Source organism: Synchiropus splendidus, chromosome 14, assembly GCF_027744825.2.
Source record: "Synchiropus splendidus isolate RoL2022-P1 chromosome 14, RoL_Sspl_1.0, whole genome shotgun sequence".
Taxonomy (NCBI): domain Eukaryota; kingdom Metazoa; phylum Chordata; class Actinopteri; order Syngnathiformes; family Callionymidae; genus Synchiropus; species Synchiropus splendidus.
The window spans coordinates 9,302,646-9,324,289 of NC_071347.1; the positions used below are offsets into that span (position 1 = coordinate 9,302,646).

Sequence of the window (21,644 nt, forward strand, 5' to 3'; positions counted from 1 at the left end):
GTGATTTGCTACACAGGTGCTATGGAGTAATGAAAGAGTGAACCCTGGTAACCATGCCTGGAGGGAGGGTTAAATGGTTTCAATCTAAAATTTTATGCGTTGAATTTTGTTACGGTTGGTCACCACATTCCAGATCATTTTAAGAGCTCATATCTAATCTGGAACCTCTTTTCGTTTGTTCACAATCATTTCTGTGGATGCAAAGAATTTAAAGTAATCCTTGTTCTCCTCTGTTTTCACATCAGGGATATCTATTTCCCCCTGAACCCCTCACAAACTGAGTCAACCTTTCTTCAACTCAGCAAAGCCGGTGTCACTCAGAGACGCATTCATGTTTTTGGAATGACATATTCACTCACTCGGGAGAATCACTTTGTAATACAAACACACAGACTCTCACGGTTACACCATCTCCTTCAGGAAACACATCTGCCAAACTTGTGTGCATAATGGCACCAAGAACAGGTAACCAAACATAGTCAACTATAGTCAGAAATCCGACTGAATTGATGAATTTTACACAGAGACGTCTACAGAAGGCATCGTAGGTAATTCCAGAGCAACAGAGGATTTGAACCCCACAGGCTCTACAGCGAGCCTGGCAGCTAGTCTCACCCCACAGACACTCAGAGGGCATTTCACCCTCTATTGGATGCATATCAAAGAAGCGATGCGTCATTGTTTACAGGGAGTGTTTGAAAAGCTATCATCAGGGCTATTGAATATTCAGCCTGTGTTTTATTTCAGAAACTGTGAATCACAAACGCCAGTCTCTGTGATACACAGAGAGCTTTATTTAGCATCTGAACAGATTTATTTCAGAGTAGCGAAAGAAGAAAAACTGCACTGAAACTTCAAAACCTTGAGTGCGACTACGGTGACACTGTCAACTGAGGACGACAAATGTGATGATAGAATACTGATAGAAAAGTAGCCAAACAACAGTAATTGAAAGCCAGACTATTTTCTACATTTCATTTCAGCTATGCTGGAAACACAGTGATAAAACATGCTTTGTCCTTCGGGCAAGATCTCTGAGGACACTGCTTTTTGCACTCATCACGTCTCACTTCTATGCTTGGGATTGGCTTTCCAAACACTATTTGGATTTTCACATTGACTGTTTGCTGTTGTAGCTTTTGACATCTGCTGTATTTTTTCTCCTCTTTTTTGTATATTGTGCAGCACTTTTATTTCATTTAAATATGCTCAGAGTTTTTGCCTTCTTTGCAACATGCAGATCACTTATTTTGAAGAAGTGAAGAAGAAGAAAACTCTATCCACCATCCCAGGAATCATACCTCAGAAAAGACAGTCAAACCAAATGAATATTAAAAACATTTTTATCTATCCTGACTCTGGAAAACGTCCTCACAAAATTTTCTTACCTTCCTGCCAGTGAAGAAGAGACAGTCTAGCCTGGAAATCAACAGTACAGCAGCAGCATCAGTTTAATCTTCCATATTAAATGTGGAGATTTGCTGGGTAAATAAACTTCTAAATGTCTAAGTGCTTAACAAAGTCATGCCGTTTATTCTTGGACATAATCAACAAGTCATTAAAACGGTAAGTGGTCCAGTGAAAAACCATAAAAACACACACATATCAAAGGGCTCAATAGTTGGTTACTGTTCGAGTTCTCACAAGAGCAATGCAATATAGTATACACGACAGCAGGCAGCAAACATGGACAGTCACATGAAGAAATGTTTCAATTAGCTGCTGGTTTTTCATACATCTTGAAATGTAACTCAACAATATATTATTTTCTATCAGAAAGTGAAGCATTTTAATCTGGAGAAGCAAAATGAGGAGCTAAAATAATCTTGGATTTCAATGACAAACCATCAACAATCCTAGTGGATTGGCTGTGCTGCAGACACGTTTGCTGGTGTGTCACGCGCCGCACCGCCCTGAACGCACCTCGGAGCAGATGGCATTTTTCCACCAATGATTGTATTAGACAATCATCCTGGCAGAACCCCTCGATTGCATCATTGAGGAGATTAAAGACATCTTTCTCAATCTCTTCATTCCCCTATTGTTTTGACGTCACACTATCTTCTTATGGTTCATGGAGATATCTGCGCGTGACAGGACAGACAGACGCACTATTTCTTCCTTCAGGGAATAGAAGGGACTTGAAGCTGAGAAGACTTTCGCCACATTATTTTATAACCATGACAACAATGACTATTTCAAGTGTGAAAAGGTAGGTGGGTTTGCTAAAAGGACCACATATCTACATCCAAAAACTCATTGAAGAGAAAGATGAATATAATTCACACATAAGGTGGAAGCTGTCCTCAGTCGCTCATTAAAAGAACAGATGATTCTGTATATGTGCACTCCCTAAATCTGCTTAAATTAATGTCTGAGTCCACAAAACCATCTGCCCCCTTGCATAAGAGGACAGGTGGTGGGTTTGGGACTGTGCATGAGAGCAGTCACTGCAGCAACAGGTTAATAAACTGTACCGCATTTGGATTGGAGTGAACTTAAACCTCTGTAGAAATTATAAAATAAGTGCTTCGATGATCAAAACGAAATGGAATGGAATTACGCAAAATGTCCTACTGTGTGTAGTTTTTCATACAACATGTAGTCAGAGAGGTTTCCGTTACTGTATATCATCAATGAGCTGAGCCAGGAGGCAAAGTTTTCGCAGCCGTCCGAAAATGAGGCTCAGACAAATTGCATGCTGCCCAGTTCAAAGTTCAGACATGTTTTTTTCTCTGCTGTTGCGCTAGCTTCTGTTCTTAGACTATTGCAAAGAATGGAATTGAACGTTTTAGACTCTGAAAATAAACATTTTCTTCATCTGAAAAATATCAAAATTAGTACATTTGTCTTCTTACCAGGGATGCACTAATACTCTTTTTTACCAAAACAGGTAGTGTACTTGCATTGGCTCACTGATACCAAGTACTAAGGCTATTACACAAGTTACTTTGATCTTTTTTATTTTGCCATATATATGGTTATTTGAACGACATTCTTCAGTATGTTTCTGCTGTAATATAAGAGTTAACAATACTTAAATAAAGTTTGTAATCTGGACTAAATGTGGAAACGTGACTTAGGGAATTAGATACACAACTAAATAAAAAATAAACTGATCATTAACTGACTGATTTTTATTACTATTTTAATTCCTACATTTCAGGTTCCTCACACTGTTTAAAAACAAAGCAAAACAAAACAAAAAAGTGAGGTTGATTGAGTTGACCGTGAGACTGACTGACAGCAATTCCCACAAGGTATCGGCCTCTAACCTCAGCTGGAATTGTCAGCAGTGTGTGCAATAATGTTCAGGACAATTCTTGGCAAACAGTACCTCTGAAGTGAAATTGTTTCAATAATAGAGGACTAGAGACCCAGCTCACCAGGGACCGTATTCTTCTACAGCAGTCACTACAGCTAGTGACTAGCGTGATTTGGTCAAATCCAACATGTTTGAGTATTGTAGAGTGGCAGCAGGGCTTTTGCAAAGCAAGGCTAACTAACCTTCCAAAATAAATCCTCTCGATCGTGTACATAATGGGGCACTTAGCCGTCACTGGACTACCGAGCTAGTCCTCCGCCCAGAATGTAAGCTGATATAGTAGGCTAATTTCAGCCCGCTGGAAAAGCTTGCCGCCAGGAAACGGTCCACTCTTTAATACATAATGCATTATATACAAGTGAGGAATTTCAACTTGAGGAAACAATGCGCACTATCCAACACAACAACACTAATATAGAGATAGACAGGTGAGCGTTTAGGAAAGGCATGGTGGCAAAAAGCAAATAAGATAAGGAGATGACGTGATAGCTATGCTGCAATATGTAGCACTGAACTGATGTTAAATGTTGAACACTCTTCCTCAATAGAACAGGGCCTCACGAGTTGACATATGGATCTATTAGCTTCATTGACCCGTGATAGTCAGTGCTCACTTCTTCATGGTTTCATTAAAAGTGGGCTTCAATTCCAGCAGGACAAACGTTTCAAACCTTCTCTTCGATATTAAGTCTGTTCCTCTTTCACAGACAGTATCACTCTCACATCCATCACAGTCCACCCAAACCAGCTCCGACCGAGGACTGTGAGATGTTCCCGAGCAAGATTGGAGATATAATGGCTCCCCATTCAGGCCAAACGTCAAGCACACAAAGTCAAGGCCCCAGGAACGAGTGAAGCCAAGTCATTTTCTGTAACTCTCCAGTTTTACAAATATATTGTTGCTCTAAATGAAAAACGAATTTAAAGCACACCGAGAACCACTGCAGTGCTGTCGATCACAGGACCTACGAAGATTGACTTTCCACAGGCTGTTCAAAAGCAAGCAAAGTTCTTAAATCCATTAGAAATGAAAGACGAATAACTGTAACAGGACGGTGAATGTTTTAAAAATGCATTTAGCAACTTGGACTGTGGCTAATTTTGAGCCCTTGTGTTTGACAGCTCTGTTTTAAAGGGAGTAAGCAGTGTTTTTATGACATGCCGTAGCCAGAACACTCTCTGATAAAAGATTCAGATTGTTGGATCTCTTTGTTCGTGACACATACTGAGAATGTCATGAGATCTTTATATTTGAGTGAGACTGGAAGACAGCACGGTCTACAGGGAGGAGGCACCGGGGCAAACCCAGAACGTGTTTTATCAGTTGGGCGAGATACTCCTCAGTCTTCGGTCAGGAGGAGCTTTCAGGAAACAGAGAGGCATAGGCCTCTGCACTTTGACTTCTGCCTCTGATACCTGACCTGGACTAAGCTGTGGACAACGGATGATTGACAGGCTGACAGCAAGGTGGTGAGAAACTATTTGCCATGTCAGCTCAAATGGCAACACTGTTTCCCAAATTTAGCTCAGCAGGACATGAATAATTAACTCCAGATGCTAAAGACAAACAAAAGCTCCATTTAGATCCCCAAAATCAACCAGGACAGAACTAATAATACACAGATTGATGACTCAATATTCCTCGCAGATGTGGTTTCCTCACCTTGTTGAGATGGAAATATGAGATATTCATTTTCACTGTCACACATAAACAAGATCAATGTGGAAATCCATCCGCTGATATTCAAACCTAACTGGCCATGTTTCTTCGTAATAATAAGCGCTGTGACAGCATGTTTTTCATATTGACAGTCCAGAAAAACTTTTTTTGCCCTCCTGGGGAAAAAAAAAAGCTGTACGATTGTTTGCTTGTACGATGCTGTATGCTGTCCAGGCTCCTTTTTGATGGTGTTTATGAACACTTGGGGATCACATCCTGACCCAGGAGAGGGAAACTAACCATCTTGAAGTTTTGTGTGTGACAGTTTACGGCTTGTGTAGTAAGGTGGACGTTATTATATAATGTCTTTGTGAAGGAAAAGCTGAGTACAATGACAAAACTGTGGGTAGTTATCAAAAGAATAAGAGAAATAGATAAAAGTATCTTGTGTTAGAGTACTTTCTACTGCAGGACAAGTAAGAAGCTGTGTCACCAAAAGCACTCCTCCATATGGACAGAAGCAACTGAGAAGAGATGGTGACAAGATCAGGTCCAGACCAAATTGCTTCATTTGACTTTCAATACTGTGACATTATCTGGGAAAGCTGAGGTCTTGGCAGGATCAACCACACGTCTAGCAGAAATAATCTGCCAAGGTTTTACTTTAATGAGGTCAGGGACAACCAGCCAGTGTCAGGCCTTCATCCATAGCATTTAAGCATCTCATGCAGCAAAGAGAAGAAGTTCTCAAGTGTCGTAATGGGTGTGCCAAAACACTCACGAGTGTGTGACACACACACACAAAGGAGTTTCAAAATTTTTAAGTGTTGTTTTTCGTCCCTTAAGCCAGAAATCATACGTGATCACACATGATAAAATATCACAACGTGCAGAAGACGGATGCATTTTTTTGTGTTGTTGTTTTTTTAAATGGGAGAATTCTGAAAGAAACATCTTAACTAAATGACAGGGACACATCTGCCAGGAAGGAACAGAGCAGGGTGAGGACAACTGCAGCGTGAAGTGAGATTTTTTCTCAGAATTAAAAGATAGCGTTTTTATAAGATTACATTAGATGGCCTTTACTATTGCCATCAATTCAGCAAATGTAAAAATGTCTCCCTTTGCTTCTCCTTGACTGGCTCTGTCTCATGTCAGAGTCCAAGACATTATCATCACTTCTTCCACAGTCCAATGTTGGTTTTGTTGTTGTCATAAATGATTGACGTGGCTGCAACCCTTGGTGGATATATTGGTGAACAGCAATACCAACATAAAGAACGCATGCAAGTGTGTGATCAGTCACGGTTTAAAAGGGATGGATACATTTTCATGAAGGAAATTGAGCATAAATGGACCTCAACACACTCAACGGTTAAGATATTCAGGCGTTTAGCATCCATTCAGGACAAAAACAGCCAAATTATCGCTAGGTGTGTGGCTCCTTTGAGCTATACGACTGGGTCAATGACCTTGTGCAGAGTCGAGAATCTTGAAAGACGACAGAGAGGTGGTTTGTCTTGATCACACCTTGTACAGCAGTCAGCAATGTTATAAAGGTTTGATAGAAGCAGGGAAACAGTATCTGATGTATGTTCTGGGAGCAACTAGTGTTAAGGAGCATTTCAAAGTTTTTCTATATTTTAAACATGTTTTGCCTGTGGCTGGCATGACTGGTTTGATGCCATTATTGTGACCATCTCCCTTCTTCCATGACCCAAAGCAATGACAGAGCAGAACTGAGGAAAGGTTTCACTTCAGTCATAGCTAGCTGACAAGCAGTCAGCTAATTTAGGGAGTGGGAGGGGCACCTGCAGTTCTGAGTGGATGCTGCCAGGGGTTGGAGATAGGTGGAGCCGTCTCAGCCACACCTGAAGGAATTTACAGATACAGATCTGATTCATAGCAGCAGAAGAGCGTCATGGGAGAAACCTTAAGACATCCACACTACAAAGCATCAAGATCAAGAAACAGAGAGGACTGATAGAGTCGAACTGGAAGGCAGTAAAGGGATCAGCTCCAAATGTTTTATGATACCATGCTTATTTGTTTGCCTTGCAGAGCAAAATAGTGACACCATCCATTCAAACTGTCAGGCAGGTGTGTTGATGACATTAATGTCACTGATTTATGAAGAAGCTCTAACCCCTTGAAATAAATTTCATAATCTGCCATCGTAGCGATTTTACAGTGGGAGTGCAGAGACATGCAGATACAAATTTTGCACCTCTTGGCGGTGATTAATGTGTCAATAAAAATGATGTCCAGAAATGAATATATTACTGAATTACTGTAATCCTGAATCAACCCATTCTTATTTCATCACTATAGAATAGTTGTCAAGTAGATATTTTCTATCTTTGCACCATCACTGTCTGAATACAGTTAATCTCCAACTTTGTCTTAATTCTCTACTCTGGAAAAATCCATTCACATAAAGTGGAATATAATAGCCCTCATTATTGCGCCAATAAAAGTAATTCTTCACTCTGACAGCTCGGCAGGAACTTCAGAAAACAAACCTTTGTCTTATTTCAAGAAGAACAGCAAATTCTGAACAGAAAATTCCCAGTACTGTATAATCTGTTTTATTATCTGTATATTGCATGGTGTCACATCCTGACCTACTTTGACTAATGGACATATGTACATGTAATGGCACGTGTGAGCGATTTCACAAGAAACACAGACTTTGTTTTCGTGTTTTAATTGTTTTTTTGGGTTTTTTTTTTCATTCGTTTCTTCGTTGTTTTAAAGGTTGAATTGAACTTAATCAGTTAATTTAAACAGTTTTCTATGTACTGGGTTTAAATGATTTATTGTTAAGTCCGTGATTGTTTTGATCGACAATTATTAGGATGGAAAGACCAAAATAGCGATGAAAAACGCTGAAGGTTATTCGGACTTCACTGAAACTTAGCGGCGCTCAAATGAATAAACAGCCAAGGACGAGGAATCATCTCCATCCCCAGGAGGACCGTGACATCTGAGCGCGTCCCTCATCCACACAAACTGTCCAACAAGACATCAAAAGTCACAGTGCAGCTCACAAGCACGACCAACCTTTCTGCTGCTTGAAGGACTGGATGGAGCCCGAGTGGTGCACCATTGCGACGATCAGTCGGATCCCAGCGTCACTTAAATTCTCCAAAAGCGAAATCGCGGGAAACATGTGAAAGTACTGCGCGGGAGCGTGGGTGTCCTCGCAGGTCGCATGCTGCCAAACGATCTGGCCGCCGATGCGCAAACCCCAGCAACACCTGTCTCAGCTCCGCATCCCCCCTCCGCTGCTCCACAGCCGCCTCCATTCACGGCTGTTGTCATGGAGACGGGCGGTAGAGGGAGGTCCTGGGATGGACACGCTGCCCCCCCGCCACCACTCCCTCCCACCGTCCTGATTTACTGACTTCAAATAACCACCGGCAGCATCTCAAATGTTCCGACAAGTATCGATCAGATGTTCGACCGTCGCCTTTTTCTCGCACTGACGTCTCATATGGCGGCAGAACTGACCTCAGTGCAGGTGACCCTGGAAGACTCCGGGTCGTGAACCAGGTAAGCGATGGTCAGAAGACAGGGCACAAACTACACTGTCGACAAAGCAATGTTAAGTGTGATATTTGTATAAGTAAATAATAAATTAATGCAATATTAAAATTGCATTAAAGCTAACTATTAAATAAAACCAAATACACAGTATACAAATGCATTCTTAAGAAATCAAAAAGAGCTATAAAATATACATAAAACAACTCAACTAAGTAAATTATTGAAGGAGAAAAAAATATATAAACATCTCTCAAAGGATACAAGAATAATTAAATGGAAAATAACATGCTGAATAAAATGGATTGCAATGGAAATAGTACAACTAGCAGGAATAATATTTAATTGACAATTTGAAAATCAAGATTGGACGAAAGTTCAAACAGTAGATTTGAAAGACAATAACAGAAAGTCTGGGATCCTGATGAACCATACAGTCAAGCTGCATTAATACTGAAGAGTAATATGTGGGATTGTGCTTTGATTCTACAGACCACAGAGGAATATCTGATGTATATAACCAAAATATATTTCAGTCTTGGTGTGTACAGTCGGGATTGTGGTGGAGCACCTGCTTCATGTGAACTGGCCTTGAAGTCCAGGAAAGATTTTTAGGACTTAAGTGACACTCAAGATGGTCACCATTCATACGACACTGCACTGCAACAGTTCAAGTGCTTCAAACCACTTCAAATTCAAATTTGTTTTGCTGAAACGTGGGTAGACCTTAATTCAACCTTCACAACTTTCTGGGACAGAAAAACAAGCTACATGATTTTAAACATAGCAAATGAAATACACCTGTAAATCATCCAAACAAACCCAGGATAGGTTTCTGATTTAAACAGGCCTTTACCCCAGAGACAAGATTAATCAGAACTGTTTTCATGTCAAACAGAAACTCTAATCAGATTGAAAAACAGAACATAGGATGGATGATTAAATTGAAGAGATGTTGACCTCCTTTGTGCTTGCTGAGTGAAGTGCAGCGTAAATACACAGTGACAACGCTGTGTGCCTCTGAGCTCAGAGAACTGCTTCTGCTGAATCTCGAAGACTCCGAACGGTGTGTCAGTAAAACTCCAACAATCAATAACTGCAACTGTGCTGAATCAAGGATTCCCAACGCAGGACACACTCAGAAGTAACTTTTCGTCAGGTATAAAACTGCTCTTGGGTTTTACAGTGCGTAAACATTTCACAGTTTATTGGATATACTGACTTTGAAAGTGGTATTTTCTGGACCGGGAAAGAAGAGGTGTAACAGACACACTGCGCTCAAGTTTACTCGAGTTTATCGTCTTCTGGCATCGTCCATACTGTATGAATACAATGGATGTTGGTGTCTATATTTGTTACATAAATATAATAACGCAGATTTTAATTAAAATTTCAGGAAATGAAATAGATTTTGGGAGAAGGAACCACATTTTGGTGCTGTTCTGGATGATGTGGACTAACTGCCTGAAACATCGCAACCAGTTTCTGTCCTGGGTTGTGCAGGTAAGTTCCAGAATGCTACTGCCACTTGCTAACTCCATGAGCTTATTTGAATTAGATTATTACTAATATCATAGATTTTTCAATTTGTAACAAAAAACTAATTATATGGATAAAATAAATATCTGTTAATAGGTTCCATAGTTGTGGTGCTAGGCTCAAATATAGCGATGCTTGATTCTGCAATATGTTATATTTTTGCTCAAATATCGCAATACTATATTGCATGATGTCTTGCTGTTTTAAGTTGTCTATATCAATATTTAATACATAGACACTTAGATATGCACCTGCATTTGTGATACGCACTGGAGCTATTTTGTTAACAAAGGGAGCGATTCACTCCTCTGTTGGACTGCAAAATTTAACTGAAAGTCTAACTGGACTGATGTCATAACATTAAACCTGTTTACATGCACATTATATTCTACTGCAGTATCTGATTTTCCTACTTAAAATGATGTTGCTTATTACAATATATCACTGAATTTAAAGTATCACAATATATCGCAATGTATCATATCACCACTCCTGTGTTGGAATACGTATCCCTGCCAATGCTTGGCCTATTAAGTAGTAGGTTAGAACCATTTTAAGGGAACAAGCAGAGAGGCAATGAAGTAAGAAAATGCCTCTTTGAGCTGTTGTAGTATAGAAGTAGTGGTAAATGCTGTAGTTGTATCTTCAGTAGCATCAACTCACTAGACCTTGCTGGTGTCCTCAGTGGATGGTCAATTGAACAACTTGACATTGGTCAACACTGTGTTGCTGATCACAATGTGGATAACTGTCTGTCACTGACGCAGCACCATCGGCTTCCATGCCAAGATACGGTGCTTCCGGCTGCCAGTGAACATCTAGTCGGCGGAGTGTGTCCAGCGTGATAAAAGGAAAACCTGAATTTTTCGGACTGGGTCCGTGCATTAATAATGCAGAAGCTCTTTTGGGGTCAGGTCCATTTAGGACGTTCTCCATTCGGGCCTGTTATTTCTAAGATGTAGGTCAGATGACAGCACTGCAGAGAGAGCGGGTCGCAAGTCAGAGTAAACACTGCCACCTTGTGGTTCATGGGTTGTATAACTACTTTTCCAACTGCTGAAAAAGTGTTATTTGTTGGCTTAACATCGGAATTTACAGACGTTTCCATCCACTATGGCTGCAGAAGATGAATGTAATATGGTTAGTTAGTTTATATTCAAAATTATATATAGATAATTTTAATTTAAAGGTCAAAAGTACAAATAATTTCCATAATACAAGTAATTAACATAAGCATTGATTTACATAAGCATTTTATAATAACACTTAGTTTATTTTATTTTATTTTGGTTTTGTTCATGACAGCATGTTATTCCAAAGCACTTTCCTAGTTGGTGGGATCCCCACTGACCATGGCAATAAAGCCATGTAAAAGAAATACTTAATGTGGGTACATGAACTCATGTGATAAATAACAGGGAAAATAAGACCACTGCAAGTCAACCTTTTCCACCTCAACCTATCCTGATCATTCTCCCTGGTAACACCTCTCTTCTTCCTGTCCTCATTTGCTGCACCCATAAACCTCAATGGTTGTCTTCTTCTTCACCTGTTACCCGCTCAGTCCTTGTTCCCAGTCCCTCCTCACCATGTGTCCAAACCATCCAAGTCTGGCCTCACACACTTTGTCCCAAAACTTCTCCATATGAGCTGTCCTTTCTTCCAATTACTGTTCAGAGAAGAAAAAAAAAAACATTTTAAACTCACCACTGTTTTCGTCCAAATCTGTGTCCCCTGAGTTCAGACTGTCTGCAGCGAGGGAGCTCCAGGACACCGAGTGGCTGAGAGCTGCATTGATAGACACATTCTGGTCGGCTGCACAGGAGCTGGACGTTTGGCCGTCCAGCAGTGGAAGGTATATGGAGGTGTCCTGGTGACATGGTGCTGGAAAAAAACACAGCACATAATCCATACCATTTTGAAAAACTCAGGAATACATACAACCTACACTGGCCCATCAATTATGGTTTACATTGGACCCCTTTTTGCCCACCATGTCGAATGAATGCTACATACTGAAAAGCAAAATGAATAGATTAATAAAATTAGTTCACAGTCTGTTTTGCTGTTCCAATAAACTGGTCTTTCTCTGACTCCAGAGATGTAACTATTGATGTCAGTTGTAATTGAAGGACGTTGTTTGAGTACTGACTTCATTAAATTGTAGGAAAGTGGGTTGTGGAGGAAAAAAAAAAACATGACATGTATATGAGGACCAATCGGAAGTGCTGCAGGCCACACAGCCCAAACATCATGACTCACAGACAGAAGGCATCATTGTACCTGACAACACGATCACTGACAAGTTGAACTGCAGAACCTCCCTGATCAAATCAGCCAAGAAACAGGCTTGACTTCGACACGTAGATCAAATCCATGAGACTTCCTGCCACTGGCAACACTTTAAAACCAGTGAAGAGCACATTGGTTTAATTTTAAAAAGAAAGAAAGGGAAAACAAATACATTTTGAAGCCATTGACGGATAGTATATGGAAGGAAAACACAATACAACAATCTGTTGTGTGCAGTTAAATCCGTTTTCTTCGCTTGTTTGTTTGTTTGCTTGTTTGTGTTTGGATTAAAACAAAAACAATCCACAGACGTCCCCACAGTTGCAGTTACTTCCGTTCACGTGACTGATCCAGTCCTAAAAAGAAGTACCAGTGTAAAATCTCATTTTATAAAAACACTATATACGCAATAAATAAACTTGTGTTTTGACTCTTTGAAGGTTATTGATCCACCAACTACGGAGCGGATTGATGCTACTGCCACCTACTGACCAATTCAGCACATTGCATTCAGAATATACTTCATACAAATGATAGGGATTTCACACAAGTAGAGGAATAGTATCTACATTTACATTATAATCCCCCCAAAATCCTTCTTTTCAGACCCACAGCAGCGACTCTGTTACATCACGTAATTTTATATAGAATGCTCCAATGACTACAAATGTCGCTGAACGTTTCGAGCATTGATATTCATTTGATAACTTGACAGAAAGCTTGGTTAACAGCTCTCTTACAACAGCTCTGACCAGAATCACTCTCCTTATTACATCTGGGAGTCTAAGTGCAGTGATGTCCACTTTCCTAAAGACCACTGAAGTACAGCCACATTAGCCAGATCAATTGATGAGCAGGTACTCACTGCAGGAACTTCCTGGCTCATTGATTATTTATTTGGGCAAACTACATTTGAAGGCGAGGTTCACTGAACTACTTTCCTGATGTGAACCAATAATGAGACTTTTAAGGAGTATTCACACCATGATTTGCATAAAGTTATTTTTGGATAGGGCAAGAAAGGGGAATGTAGAATGTACTTCATTTTTTGTCAAAGTAGTTTTCCATAATAAGTCAGTGAAAAAATACTTACTAGAATCAATTTTGATGTGGAAACATTTGCAGCACTTAAATTGTCAGCAACTGTTAAGTGAATAAAACGCATCAGAGTTGATCATCTACAAACATAAATATCAGTGATGAAAGGGTGTGCGTCCACTCTGATGTGCGTTCATATTGTAGTGGCTCCATTACAGTGTCTCACACGCCAGTAAAATGCTTAAGTCAGCAGTACTGCCGGGGATTCAGATACACTCAATAAAACCCTCGGAGGTGATGATCTTAATGTGGCCCAGCAAACTTTGGTTCCATGCAGAAACACATGCTGCAAATGCCTGGTTTGTGTCTTGGTGGTGGAACAGCGATTAAATGCTGCTATTGAACTTTTTTCCCCACACAGTCATGTACCTATGATTATCATACAGTAGAGTCTGCTCAGCATGGAATAAAATGGGCTATATTATCAGACATTGAATTTTTGTGCATACATTGTTATTGCATTCTGACACCCCATAGATAGAATTCACAGGGAACTCATGACAATACTTCACCGCTTTATGCTACCAAGCCCCTGCTCATGTCTGGTGCATGAGCAAAAGAATCGCAAAAATAAAGAGAAATCTTGTAAAATAAATGAAAATAAAAATTAGAAATATTGTTTTTTAAAACATACAGTACAACATTTTCTTCAATATTATTTAAGGACTTTTTCCCAGAACCCTTTTCATACATTTTTTAAAGATAAGACTAAGTAGTTAACAGCTAAATCAAACAGGAAAAAGATTACTGTAAAATAAGAGATGGATGAAGTCAACTTAAAAGGTGCATTCAGGAAGGGTTTACTCAAAATAGTGTAAACTCACTGTTGTTGTGCTGCCCATGGGAATTCTCAATCAATTTCCATTATATGTTCCATTTCCTGAAGGTTTGGGTTGTGACCTCAGAATGAAAACCATCAAGAGACATTATCATATGGGGCTCATGAGGGCCTTGTCACAGCCTTTGACAGAGAAGGGAGAGCTCGGCCACAACACAGAGAGTGAAGGTAGTTTTGTTATTTCATCCACTATAGATTTTCCAGACCAGGGGATTAACACTACTGTGCACTCTCTGCCTCTCTTTAGCTCAGTGGAGGCACAGCACTGTTGATCTTAGAAACACATACTGCACCTATCTTAATTCCACTGCTAATAGTTACACTTGCCTCGTTCATCTATTTAAAGTCGACTTTCTTTTTCTTTACATTTTTATTTTCTTCCTCTTTCTATTATTTTCAGTGCAGCTGTTAAAAGATGCTTTTCTAATCTCTGCCAGGACAATATATTCCTGCAATAAATTGAATATCAGAATATGTTTCCTTTTTAACCAGTTTTCCAATGTGGTACCATCACCCTAGTCGTAGCATACTTGTTTGCACCATTGTTTTTGCTTTTATTCATATCTCTCTCTTCAGTGTATGCATTTTGATGACTATTATTTGTTAATATATTAATGATTTCTTTTGTGCATTATTTCGAATAGCATTGTAACTCTCTTTGAACACATTTTCACTGCACACAAAAAACACTATCTAGACAACAAACCCTGTAAGAGTCTTATTACTGTTACTCTATATACAACTGGTATTTAAGATCATAGTCATAAATGATTCTTAAGAAAGTACGTCCACCACTTTATCTATTAGTCGGTGTTACAGTGAAGAGAGATGAGACGATAGAAAAGCCTTGGAGAGAAGAGGACGCTTTATGAATAAGCATGCAGGTTGTCAATATCATAAACAAAGAATGAGGAAATGGGTTTGATGAAAATATGATTTAGAGTATGAAACCACATCCATTTAAATTGTGAACTTTGACCCCTATTAACCTCCTATTGTGAAGCGCAGGACTGAAACATACACAGAGCACAAGGGAACGTGGTGGTAAATGAGATCGATTGAACCGTAAACGTTCATTCTCCACTCCTCAACCACTTTGAAGAACGTAAATAAAAACAGTGTCCTAGTGGCTTCAAGTTTGCCATTTTTAAACTCGCCGGCGGCAGCGGTGATTTAGATTGTGTTTTCATGCATTAGAGCTCATTAAAGTGAGCGGCGTCGGACGTGTTCACTGGATTTCCCTGGAAAACAGTCACGCTCTTCGTCGGTCTGCGGTTGACCACATTTTGTTCTACATGAGGAGTCATCGATCAGCGGGCTGCACGTCTGTGAAGATCATCCAGCTCATTCTCTTATCAACATAACAATGTGGCATCACGGATTCACCATTGTTGGCATCACAAACGTTCCGCTTCACTCATTTATTACTTCAATAGGAAAGTCCATGAATTAATGAATAGTACAGGCTCAGGTTCATGACGGTGTTAATGGGTGACAGACAAGTCTTTTGGAATAAACAGGTGACCATCCAGTTGCTAGACAGGTTTACAGGTTCGTATGTATCTTTATTCTAACAGATTATTATCAGCAGTTGGGCACCCTATGTTTAGCATGATGTTCCATCGACAATTATCCGTCTTTGGATTCTTAGATCTTCAGTTGCCAGGTGAAGCCACAGAAACAAGGAACATGCCCTTCCTTTAAGTGGAGAGGGTTTTACAAAAGTATAACTTCAGATGTGAAATTGGAGAAGACATAGAGTTAAGGAGTGAAAGAGTTGGGCATCACATGAGGACGTCACCTGGTGTTTTTGGAGGTTTCACCAGAAGCATGACCAAATAAAGAGATTATATCTGTGCAGAGGAACTGAGTAGTTATTTATTCTTGTCTGGGTGAGAAAAATTAAGTTGCCATTTAATTAGACTATAGCGTTGCCTAACCCTGCAATCAAAAGATGAAAATGGGAGCAAATATTAAAAATATAAAAGGACATTACAAAGTTGGTGAGTCTCTGAACCATGCGATAAAATATTTACTGAGTAGAACGCGTTCTATTAAAATCACTATTACTTTGAACTTTTTTTTTTGTCTTACTTGACAATTTCTTCTCACGATTGTGAGAGGAATTTGAACACCTGCTGAAAACCTATCCAAGCACAGGTGAAGGATAGGAACCCCATACTTTGTTTCTATGAAACCCAACCCACCAACACCATGCAGTCAAAATTAACCAATCAAACTCATTAGTGTTCTTTAATAATTAAACGCTAATGAACATTCCACAGTGACATTTAAAAACTGTCCAAGAAATACACACAGGAGAAACAAAGATCTCGTGCATTTATTGCAGAATTCTAACAGTCTTACACTAAGTCATTTCAAATGCAAAGGTATCTGCGTTCCTATGTTTCCACCAATGTTCAATACTTCATAAATGTTTTTTATATTTAACAAATATCTGCCTGCAGCAACCAAATGCAACCAAGAAATGTCAATGTTTTTATCCTACCTGAGTCACCACCTGGGGCAGGGGACACTCTAACTTCCATTTTAAAGCGTTTTCTCCATTAGTTACTGAATAATTGAGCTGTGACAAACCCGCTGTTGCATCCTCTCGGTGCACCGCTTACAGATGAGCGACAGACCCGGCGGTGCAGCGGACCACAGTGGGCGGAGTTTACGCGTAAGAAGTGGGATCAACCTCAGAGGTTAATAGATCCCTGGAGTTACTTCTCAATACAATAATCTCACACACAATAATCACGATGCGTCTATAATCTTCCAATACTTTTAATTTCTCCATCGACACTTAACATCAATTATATCAACTTGTCACCACAGGCACTGAAGTGCGGATTTCACGACATTTACTAGAGAGTACGTTATTGAGCGAGAGTAGCGTAGTCTATAGTCTATAGTCGTAGTCTATATATATATTCATCTATAGATAGATATATTCATCTATAGATAGATAGATAGATAGATAGATAGATAGATAGATAGATAGATAGATAGATAGATAGATAGACAGAACTGAGCATTGTGTTAAACACAGTTCCGCCACAAGGTGGTGCTGTTATAAGGTTTATTTAAAAATGCTATAAACTGTTTTAAATCCAGGTTTAAATTATCACTCGATCTTGACCACTGACTTCTAGAGAAATATTAAATTTCATGTCACACTCCTCGCACTGACAAACTCGAATCGACAAGCTTTATTTACCTGGTTTAACCAGCCTTCAAAATAAGGGTAGTTCAACAACGTTCTTCTCAACCAAAGCTTATGGAGAGTATTTATTATGTAGTTCGATCAATTTCAAGCGGTTCGATCTGTAACAATGTGCTTGTTTTGTATGAAATGTTAACCAAGCATGTCTTGAGAAAAGCTTGATTTTATTTTTGCTTCTCTGTTACGGTTGGAGTTGTCGAACGCACCCTAACGGACGGTCAGCAGCTGACACAGGGGCGTTTTTATTTGGAATACTCGGACCGCTTCATTCCAGATGAGCTCACACATTAAGAGGTGCTTGAGACAAATAAACCCGACGGGTGAAACGCCCGAGCTAGTGCTTTAAAGTGCTGTAGGTTGGGGCTAAGAGCTGAAATGCTTGCGCTGCTTTAGTTAGCGGCATGCTAGGTGACGTGCTAGCCGCAGCCACTGGGAGGAGAAGCTGCTTCAACAGCTGTTCTGAGAAATTACACGTAGCTGCTTTGAGACATTTATACCTGTTTACATTTTGGACTCGCTGCTCTTGCCTTCTTGGGTTACCCACGAAGAATGGGGATGTGTTTGCCGTGCCTTGGTGGAGCAGTGGACGACGTCGTTGTCACTCCAGATCCGGTATGGAAAGCAAATAATATTGTATTAGAATATGATGATCGATAGTTGGCCTTATTTTATTCGCACCTGGGCGTGTTCACGTCCACTGAAGGCCTAAGCAAGGCTGTATGTTGAGTCCGGAGTCACATTTTATCCTTCTGACAGGAGACCAGGAGACAACAACTGGCTGAAGCTGCAGAGAAAAGACAGAAAGAGGTAAAGCCTTATCTATTTTTTTTATCATTATGTGATAGCAATCTGTAAATTAACGCTGTTGTTGTGAACTTTTCCAGTGTGGGAAGTTAGAACGTGTTTTCTTTTTGTTTTTAAATGGTTGTAAAGTGAGTGATTGGTATCAATGAGTACACCAGAATATACTTCATATAATTTCGAAAAAAAAAGTTAGTTGTTCCAATGGTCCCAGAGCCTCAGCTGTTGGCGCCTCAGCTGTTGTCGACTAATCGATTGGTTCTTTACAGTCGGTGATCGACTGATGTTGCAGCTCAAGCATATATGAGTATAGTGATGAAGACACGTCACTGGTTTTGCTACTTTTCTATGCGGTGTTATGTCGGAAATTTAGTGTTGTCGCAGTTGTTCCTTGTGTATGTGGGTGTTATTGTCGCTACATGTTAGATACTGACAGAATCCAAAGTGTGTCTTCCACTAACACACACACACATTACTGCAGCGGGGCGAGCCACTTTTTATCATACAGAGAGGCCACTTGCAAACCCGTAAGAGGCACACAAAAGTTGCTTCGAGGTAAGTGGATGAGGACTTGAATTCTTTGATCCCAGCTACTGCACATTTCCACTCCAAGGCACAGTTTCCATTTTAAAATCTACTCATCATAAAGACATGTATCTCTCCTCCGACTGACTATTCACACTTTGATGCCCACAGATGAAACCTACTGGATCCCCACTTGCAGTCACATCTAGACAACACTATTAATGTTTCTCCCCGTCCCTTGGCTGACCTCCCTTTTTTTGGCAGCTTTGTGCCCTTTGGATGATTAGATTTGTGATGCTGAAGTTGAAAGCAAGCGACCAGTATGATGTTAAATTAACATTTTGTTTTTTTGTTTCTCCCTTTATGCATGTTACTAAACACATTTTTAACCCCGTGCAAAGTAAATAAAGTTCACCCCCAGTTCCCTGTCATGTCCTGTGTCACAGACAGCATACAGGGGTGTCAAAAATCCAGAAGCAGTTGAAAGGAAAAGAAAAAAACAAGAAGAAATGGAGAAGACGGAGATGACGTCATCGGTGTCTGGAGGTGGAGGGCTGAAGGTTAGTTCAGTAGTAACTCTCCTTTCCATTCTCTGTTGACTTCAACCGCAACAAGCATCTGCTCATTCAAATATGTCCTTCGGCGTCACGGATGATGACGACACCTGATGATGACAGCACTACAGAAATATTACCATACTAATGTACTCTGAAAGAATGTTTTGTTCATTCCATTTACTGCCTCAATGCTGTACTAGCAAAGTGACAACCGCACTGCTATAAATATCCAATCACATCACACTATTATTAACACAGCAACTGTGCTACTGCTTATGCTATAGTGGCATGCTGCTGATGTCACTGCTGCCACTGTGGCGGCACTGGTTTTGTGCTTTGTAGACTTTGGTGGATTCCAATTTCTCCCGTAATCCTCCAGCCCTAACCCTCAAGATCTATCCTCGATCTTAAAACTCAACCTTAGCCCTTAAAACTACGTGGCTATGTTTGACCGAGAAATGGGGCAACCTTACATGCAGGTTCGTTTTCAAACTGCGGGGGGCAGCATTATGCAAAAGCGGCGTTCAGTCTTACAGAAGTAAATTAAAGTAAATTTCATGCTACAATGAGGTAAATAATCCCGTAAATGGTTTTCGGAATATTTATATCTCTATTTACGAGGAAAATACTGTTGTAGCTTGCTTTCTTCGCTGCTTCGGACGTATTTTTTTATTGGCTGAAAATGCGCAAAGCATTCTGGGTAGTATGGGTATTCCTCAATCCCAAAGTAGGTGTCGGGAATCTCAAAATGGAGGAAGGTACTTCTCTATCTCGGCGCTCAATTTAACTTCTTGAGAATGGGGGCAACCCTGACCACTTTGCATGTTTGAGGTTGAGGATTACGGAAGGAATTTGGAATTTAGCCTCAAAACCTTCAAAAACCCTTCAAAGCTTGTCCACTTATCAAGTATAATATTACTTTCTTCTCATACTAGTATTATATATAGCATTGTCTACTAATGTGGCTTCTGCATGGCTGTAGAAACTATTTTTTTAAATAATTTATTTCTTTAATATAAAAAAAAAACTGAATGTGATTCTTCTCTTCCTCAGTGGCAGGTGGGCTGAAGGAGTGAAGACACTGAGCTACACATTAAAAGGCGATTGACTTGATAGAACTGCTGTCCATTTTACATAAGATTTTTCCCGTTTCAAGACAAGCAACTTCAGGTTTGTGCTCAACGTGCGACAATGTTTGGATCAGAGACGATACATATTGCCAAACTACACGAGCAGTCAGATGTTCACTTGAGATCAATGCTGTCCGTGAACATGAAACACTCAATAAATATAATCTGATTTATGAAAATTCACCCTCATGACCACTAAGTTTTTAAATTTGAAATCTTTAAAGATTTTATTGCTGGTGTTTGACTAATTCATATGTAGCATGGTTTTAAACGGAGAATTTCCTTCTGTTTGAAGTGCTGACAGTCAGAGAAGAGCGAGAGCAGCGCTGTTATGTGACGAGTTTTCAAAAACCCTGCGGTGCATCAGTGAGTCAGTCAAGAGTTTCACCAAAAGAATCATTCTATTGTTTCTAGAAGTTCAGCTGAGCTCAGAACGTTGAGTCGCAGGCGTCATTAACCCAACTTCTGCACATAAGCTCAGATGATACACTTTCATTTGAATGACAGTTATTTTAATGCGACCACATCTGACATGTTTGACTGATGCTGCACTGTGTTGATCTCAGTCGAGCATTGTTACGATTCAGCTACATTTGTTTAACGATATCAACCCCTTAAAAATGGTTTACAGAGCTGTCACTCTTCTTTGATTGTCACTTTTTAAGGAAGGCCTCTTTTGTTCGTGTGATACACATTTCAGTTTGTTTATTTCATTCTAATCAAAGCGGTTGTACAACCTCTATTTAACAATGTTTGAGAACTGCCATATTTAAGAAAGATGCTTCTATTTAAATTGCGCAAAAGGCTCGCTCAGACTCCGGTGGAGTGTTTCAAGTGGACGTGAAGAAGAACTGTTTGTGAGGCGTTGACTTTGACTTGCTTATGTGTCACAGTTTCTCTCTCCACCTTTAAATGCTTCCCGGTGCTCATGACTTTTTGTAGTCCAGTAATTGCAGCCAATGATTTTTGCTATAATAAATGATATTTCTGCTACCATTGTGCTGATTTGAGAAGTTGTTGCCTTTTTGTAAACGTATTATTTCTGCCACACAACATTTTAGAGCCTTTCGTTGGATCTTTTTATGTAAATAAATTGGCATTCAA

The 21,644-nt window shown here is 39.8% G+C and overlaps 2 protein-coding genes across 5 annotated transcripts in view; one reads left to right on the plus strand and one right to left on the minus strand.

Annotated features, from left to right (window-relative positions):
* ano3 (anoctamin 3) overlaps positions 1 to 8,285 on the minus strand; it is a 37,778-nt gene extending 29,493 nt beyond the window's left edge. For all 3 annotated transcript variants that reach the window (XM_053886509.1, XM_053886510.1, XM_053886508.1), the window contains exon 1: positions 8,049 to 8,285. In XM_053886509.1, coding sequence (XP_053742484.1) covers positions 8,049 to 8,157 — 109 coding nt within the window. In that variant the 5' untranslated portion in view covers positions 8,158 to 8,285. The remainder of the gene's footprint in view (positions 1 to 8,048) is intronic.
* Positions 8,286 to 17,705: 9,420 nt separating this feature from the next.
* svip (small VCP interacting protein) lies at positions 17,706 to 21,526 on the plus strand. 2 transcript variants are annotated; one of them, XM_053886520.1, is made up of 5 exons: positions 17,727 to 17,821; positions 18,076 to 18,139; positions 18,284 to 18,334; positions 19,300 to 19,413; positions 20,464 to 21,526. In XM_053886520.1, the coding sequence occupies exons 1-5, from the start codon at positions 17,802 to 17,804 to the stop codon at positions 20,476 to 20,478; spliced, it is 264 nt and encodes an 87-aa protein (XP_053742495.1). In that variant the 5' UTR covers positions 17,727 to 17,801; the 3' UTR covers positions 20,479 to 21,526. The 2 variants fall into 2 exon arrangements, with proteins under 2 accessions (XP_053742496.1, XP_053742495.1); XM_053886521.1 differs by having other exon boundaries at positions 17,706 to 18,139.
* Positions 21,527 to 21,644: the final 118 nt, after the last annotated feature.